This window comes from Myotis myotis, unplaced genomic scaffold (assembly GCF_014108235.1).
Source record: "Myotis myotis isolate mMyoMyo1 unplaced genomic scaffold, mMyoMyo1.p scaffold_m19_p_6, whole genome shotgun sequence".
Lineage (NCBI taxonomy): Eukaryota > Metazoa > Chordata > Mammalia > Chiroptera > Vespertilionidae > Myotis > Myotis myotis.
Window position 1 is genome coordinate 79,160,849 of NW_023416368.1, and position 7,009 is coordinate 79,167,857.

The 7,009-nt window shown below is 51.3% G+C and overlaps 1 protein-coding gene and 1 pseudogene across 1 annotated transcript; both read right to left on the minus strand.

Annotated features, from left to right (window-relative positions):
* Positions 1-535: 535 nt before the first annotated feature.
* Positions 536-1,223, minus strand: TIMM13 (translocase of inner mitochondrial membrane 13). Its single transcript, XM_036314543.1, has 3 exons — positions 1,045-1,223; positions 887-955; positions 536-721 (listed from the first exon to the last, which is right to left on the minus strand). Exons 1-3 carry the CDS (start codon positions 1,159-1,161, stop codon positions 623-625), a joined length of 285 nt encoding a protein of 94 aa, XP_036170436.1. The 5' UTR covers positions 1,162-1,223; the 3' UTR covers positions 536-622.
* Positions 1,224-2,809: 1,586 nt separating this feature from the next.
* LOC118658521 lies at positions 2,810-3,663 on the minus strand (annotated as a pseudogene).
* Between the last annotated feature and the right edge of the window lie 3,346 nt (positions 3,664-7,009).

Consider the following 7,009-nt stretch of genomic DNA (forward strand, 5'->3'; position numbering starts at 1 on the left):
GGGTGAGGTAGCAAGACCTCCCAGGAAGACGGCTGCCACAACCCCAGCCTTTGGGGCTGGGGTTCAGCCTCATCTTCAGGGTTCCTTTGGTGTCATCCAGGGAACCAGTAGCAAGCGCCCAGGGGAGAAATGGAGTGGGGGGGGGGCAGAGCCTGAGGCTCAGTCTGGGCAGGGGGACCCAGGTACCCCAGACACAGGCCTCCTCCAGGGAAGACACACAAGACTCTCTCCACCCCTCCCTCATCCATTTATTTGTCAGCCCACCCCCAGGCGGTCACAGCTCAGGTGGGGTCTGACCATCTCCCCACCCCGCAGGCCCACAGGAAGTCTACGGCTCGGGCATAAAGGTGACCCGGGCACACCAGGAAAGGTGCCACAGCGCTGCCAGCACTGTGGGAAATTCCAGGGTCCCCAAGTCCCCAGCTACACTCGCTGGCAGGTGGGAGGTCGGCCTGGCCAGGGGGAGGGGGACAAAATTCCAAGTGTCCCAGCACCAGTCTCATCCTCATAAACCACGGCAGGCAGCACGCACACGCTGGCCCCTGCCTCACAAAGCACATTTATGGAAACCGAACACGGGTGGGGGCGGCCCACTGGCTCGGCCAGGCACCGCATTTCCCGATCACATGTTGGCTCGTTCTCGCTGCAGCCGCGAGTTGTAGGCGCGGGATACGGTGTTCCAGGCGTCCATGTAGCGGTCCATGCACATGGCGATGCATTTCTGGAGGCGAGGAAAGCGCAGGGATCAGCTCAGGGTTTCCCTGACCCGCGCCCTCTCCCGGGGCAGCGGACTGCGCACGCGCAGCGGTCCCACCGGGCCGCCCCCTTAATTCGCGCACGCGCAGAGGCCCCTCGCCAGTCCGAGCCCAAGCCCCAAGGGTCTCACCTGCTCCGAATTGTCCAGAGAGCCCCCCGGCTTCCCGATGCACTTCCGGAAGCACTTGTCCGTCATCCTCTGTGGGGACATGCGAACCCTCAGCCGCTACGCCCGTCTCCTGGCGGCCCCCGCGGCCCTCGCCTCCCGTCCCCAGCCCGGCCCCGGACCTGCAGCAGCTCCTGCGCGTTGGCCACGGCGATTTGCACCTTCACCTGCTCCATGATGAGCCCGGGGTCCAGCTTGCCGCCGCCGGAGCCGCCGAAGTCCGAGCTGAAGCCATCCATGGCTCCGCAAAGTCAACCGGCTCGCGGCCGCGTGCGCCGACCCGTACCTGCGCCGGAAGTCGGAGGCGCGTGGGTCCACGGGAAATGGAGTCCGGGAGTGCTGGGGGCGGGGCGACGGGCCGGACCACGACTCCCACAAGCCCGCCGTTAGGTTGGGAGCTGAGGTCTCGCGTAGATTCCGGGGCCGCGGGCTGCGCAGGGAGTCGCTGGGAGACGCGCTCCGAGCTCATCCCAGCCCCCAGCTCATCCCACCGCGCAGGCGTAGGGGGTGGCGGCGGCACGTGTACGGTGCCGGCCGCGCGGGAGTGGAGCGCGGGAGAACCCCCGGCGCCTCGGGAGTTGGGGAACGCTGGCCTAGTGGAGAGCCCGCTAGAAAGACCTGCAGAAAACCACGGGCAGGCAGTGCCGCGGGAGGTTAGGAGTGGAGCCTGTCTGCACCTGCCAGTGGTACTTTGTTTTTAAGTGTGTGTGGGTCTTAACCTCGTGTTAACCCGGAGAAAGAATGTACCTGCCAGAAAGGACTCCTGTGCAATTGGGCTTGAATGCATGACCAGAGTCTAGCTGCCATTGCTTACAGGGACCGCTCACCCCCGCATTGCATTTTAGGGAAAAGCTGCAGCGTAAGCCTGCCAGCTGAAGGCTGTAACTTCTCTTTCTTCACTCTCGGCCTTACTGTATCGAATAGAGCTCAGTGTTCTGAAGATTGCTTCTCTTCGTGAGTTCTGTGCCTTGCACTTCATGCCAGTGCTTTAAAGGAAGAAAGAAAAAAAGAAAAAGATCCCTACCCGATCGCCCAATGGTTAGAGCCTCGGCCGCGGCCTGATGGTCGCGGGTTTGATTCCGGTCAAGGGCGGCAACCAGTTGATGTCTCTCTCACTTCGTTGTTTCTCTGTCTCTCCCCTTCCCTTCCACTCTCTCTAAAAGTCAATGGGGGGAAAAATCCTCAGGTGAGGATTAAAAAAAATTTTTTTTTTTAAATTGAAGTACATTTTAAGTGGTGTCAGAGAGAATACGCTTTACAGTTTAAATATCTATTAGTATGGATAACATTTGATGTGATTTTGAAAGGTGATGGTTCTGTAAATTGCATTATTGGCGTTAAGTGTGCAATATGATGGGTTGGTGTTTTCTTTGAGGCAGAAGGAAAATGCCTTTCCCAGATGCCATCCAGCAGTGGTACTTGGGCCCACCTACTTCACCAGATGCGTAGACGTTACAGGGAGGGCGAAACCTGCTACTGCTCACTAAGACAATTTAATTTCATAGAAGAGATGAAACCGTTACCCGACAATTAGGGGTAGTCCGACTTTATTAGCAGCTGGTCTTAACTTCTCAATCATTGACCCAAATATATTTCAATCAGAGACTCGACTTCCTGGAAAACAGGAAGTCAATACAATAGCAGCAACATTCTGGAACCTACAAATTCCGTGTATTAGTTCCTTCCGAGAGCATCTAGCTCAGCCAGACACCGCAGTGAGAGTAATGTCAGGTGGATGAGCATGTGTTCACTTGGTAAAGAAACTGAATTCTCCCCTTTTTACCTGTGAAATCAGGATGAGGTATAGAAAGGGGGAGAGCATTTCTTTTTCTTTTTTTATTCCCATCCCACCTCCCTCTTTGGCAACCACCAGCTTGTACTCTGCACTGATGAATCTGTTTTGTTACGCATTTGTTTTTTAAGATTCTGCATAGGAGTGAAGTCAGACGGCATTTGTCGTTGTCATTCTGACTTCTTTCACTTAGCGTAATACCCTAGAGGTCCATCCATGTTGTCGCAGATGGTAAGATTTCATTCTTTTTATGGCTGAGTAATATTCCAATTTTATCTTCATATGTCACAATACACATGAAAATTGCGTTTTATTGTCCCACTACTCCCCTCCAAAGCTATTCTTTTGATAGGAAGAGGGAGTGAATCTTCCTGGTCTTGCTGTTAGAAAACACCCAGTTACAGCACCACGATCTCTTGGTGAAACAGAACAAGAAACTGATAGAAAGAGGCCCCCTCTCTCCTTATCTGTCTGGTAGAGGCATCCCTGGATGCGCGGGCACCATCATGGGACGGGCGAGAGGTCTCATCATTTGGGGCCCAGGCATCATTGGCATATGCCCTCCCATAGGCGGCCTCATTCCAGGAGCAGGTCCCACTGTCATCATTCCAGAAGGTGGAGGGCCCCATAGGGGGTGCTGGCATTATACCAGGGCGAGGACCTGGAAGACTTGGGGGAGGTGGGATCCTTGCCCCTGCAGGACGAGGAGCAGAGAATGGAGTAGGAGGTGTCCGTCCTTGCTGGAATGCGGCAGTTGTTTTGTCTGTCATGCTCTTGCATTCATTGCTGATAGTGGTCTTTCGCACTCTCCTTGTGTCTCCTACCACTGCAGTATGTCTCTCACAGACGGAGAGTCATGGGTGAGGTAGGTATTGCAGTAGTCGCCATAAAACTTGGGCAACCCCGTTCCTTGTACCACCTCTTTTTTTGTCCTCTTTCCTCCCACCATTGACCACTTACTGCAATGGTTCTCAACCTTCTGGCCCTTTAAATACAGTTCCTCATGTGGTGACCCAACCATAAAATTATTTTTGTTGCTACTTCATAACTGTAATGTTGCTACTGTTATGAATCGTAATGTAAATATCTGATATGCAGGATGGTCTTAGGCGACCCCTGTGAAAGGGTCGTTCAACCGCCAAAGGGGTCGTGACCCACAGGTTGAGAACCGCTGCCTTATAGCCTGCCCCAGCCCCGCCTCAGGCCTTCAGCACCCTATTGTCCATGCCCATGGGTTATGCATATATGCATACAAGTTCTTTGGTTGACCCCCCTCCCCCACCTCCCCTCTGAGGTGGACATAGCCTGTTCCATGCTTCTATGTCTCAGTTTTGTTCAACAGTTTATTTTGTTCGTTAGATTCCACATATGAGTGAGATCATTGACACTTGATTTTTTTCTGACTGCTTATTTCACTTAGCATAATTCTCTCTAGGCCCCTCCGTGCTGTCTCAAAGGGTAAGAGATCCTTCCTTTTTACTGCTGCATAGTATTCCATGGTGTAAATGTACCACAGCCTTTTTTTAAAAATTGATTTCAGAGAGGAAGGGAGAGGAAGAGAGAGACAGAAACATCCGATGACAGAGCATCATGGATGGGCTGCCTCTTGCACACCCCCATTGGGGATTGAGCCTGCAGCCTGGGTATGTGTCCTGACCACAGAATCAAACCATGACCTCTGGGTTCATGGGTTGATGCTCAGCCACTGAGCCACCACACCACACTGAGCCAGGCGTACCACAGCTTTTTTATCCACTCATCTTTTGATCTTAGCCATTATAAATGGTGCTGCTATGAGCTGTACTACCTCTTCATCTAATTTCTATCAGTAGGCACTTAGGTTGCTTCCATATCTTAGCTCTTGTAAATAATGCTGCAGTGAACAGAGGGATGCATATGTCTTTTCAAATTAGTGGGTTTTTTTTCCCCTTTGGATAAATACCTCCAAGTAGAATTATTGGATTGTGTGGCAGCTGTATTTTTAACTTAAAAAAAAAGTGTGTGTGTTTACACACACACACACACACAGACACACAGACTGAGTGGCCAGATTATTATGACCACCTGACGTTTGTAGGCAAATTAGCTATAATTTGTGGGCTGTGTGCACAATCTTGTTGTAGTTGAGCCTTGATTGCTATTGTTGTCACTGGGAGGAATTGACCTCCAGGCCAATTGGCTGTGGAGACCAGCTGCGACTATAGTTGGGGAGCTGCTGTGCAGGAGACACCCTATGGAGCAGGTCTTCCTTCAGTGGGGCTTTGGTGCTCACTGAGTCTGCCCCTTGAATGTGTCGCTTATGGATGTGAAGAGTTGTAATCTGGTATGGTCTCACACTGACCACTGGGTACAGTGGCTCTTGGGTGTCCAGGGAGGTGCAAAATCAGCCACTGCTTGAGGCCACCCAGCAGGAGCTACAGAGAGATCTGCAGATTCCTCCTCTTTGTATTGGGTTTGGAAGTGCCCAGATGAGGCCCAGCTGTGAAGCAAGGCAGGCTGGTGCTGGTGCCAGGTCTTGGGGCTCCCTGACCCAGCTGCAGCTTGATAGGTTTGGGGCTCCCTGACCCAGCTGCAGCTTGTTTGACCCAGCTGCAGGTGTTTAGCCTGAGAAAGGACAAGCCATTCATATGCAAAAGCCGCTGTGCACAGCTTGGGTGGGGTTGTAAATTGAGTGGGGTGGGGTCTCAAGGAATCACCAGGGTGGAGCAAACAGCAATGGCTGCCAGTCAGCCCTGCACGGGGGAGGTCCCAGCACAGGAACAATGACCACTGCAAGCACCTCTGGAAGAAAGCTGCCCCGAGTTCCTGCCCTGATGCCAGACAGTCTAGTTTCTCCCCGTATGTGTCTGGGTCCCCCAGAGCCTCACCCACCACTAGAGCTCAGAGGAAGCAGGAGCTTATAAGTTCAGTTTGTGGTGCCGGCCTTTTAAGAGGAGCAGCTGAGTCTCCAGCAGCCTGTGTGTCACTGAGTCCCAATCCACACTGGTTTCTACAGTCTGTAGATTTTACTGCCGGAGGGACTTCTTTTCCCAGCTCTGGGCCCCCTTGCTCCACCAAGCGGCCTCCACAAAGGTGATCTCCCTCCCGGTTAAAAAACCGGCACATGTGAGTGCTGGACCAGCCCGTTCTGCACCTCCGCACCTCCTACCAGTCTCACTGTCCTTTTTCTTTACTTCTCTAGTGGTAGGATCCACATTCAGCCAGTTTTCTGGTGGTTCTAAATGACAGTCCTGTATTTTAGTTGTAATTTTGATGTGGTTGTGGGAGGCAGCGAGTACAGGCATATGCCTACACTGCCATCTTGGTTCTCCAGTGTTTGTTTATTTAATTGTTTCTGATTTCAGAGTGGAAGAGAGAGAGAGAAACATCAGTGATGAGAGAGAATCATTGATTGGCTGCCTTCTGCATATCCCTTACTGAGGATCTCGCCCACAACCTAGGCATGTGCCCTGATCGGGAATTGAACCATGACCTCCTGGTTCATGGGTTGATGCTCAACCACTGAGCCATGTTGGACAGGTGCTATTCATCATTTTGACTATTTCTTGCCACTCCCTTCTGGCCTGCAAAGTCTCTGTTGAGAAGTCAGCTGACAGTCATATGGGTGCTCCCTTGTAGGTAACTTACTACTTTTCTCTTGCTGCTTTTACCTCTCTCTTTGGCCCTAACCGGTTTGACTTAGTGGATAGAGTGTCAGCCTGTGGGCTGAAGCGTCCGGGTTCAATTCCAGTCAAGGGCATGTATCTTGGTGCGGGCTTGATCCCCAGTAGGGGGCATGCAGAAGACAGCGGATGAATGTTTCTCTTTCATCGATGTTTCTCTTTCCTTTTCCCTTCCTCTCTGTAAAAATCAATAAAATATATGTTAAAAAAAAAAAAAGGAAAACATTGATAAAGAAAGCCAACAGGGACTGCTTAAAAGAAAAAAAAGATTATCTCTTTGTCTTTAACCCTTGGCATTTTAATTATGATGTGTCTTGGTGTGGGCCTCTTTGGGTTCCTGTTGTTTGGGACTCTCTGTGCTTCCTGGACTTGTAAGTCTATTTCTTTCACCAGGTAGGGGAAGTTTTCTGTCATTATTTCTTCAAATAGGTTTTCAATATCTTGCTCTCTCTCTTCTTCTTCTGGCACCCCCATAATGCAAATATGGGTATGCTTGAAAGATAGTGTAAGAGGCTCCTTACACTGTCTTCATATTTTTGTATTCTTTTTTCTTTTTGCTCTTCTGATTGGGTGTTTTTTACTTCCTCATATACCAAATCGTTGATTTGATTCTCAGAATCCTCTACTTTGAAT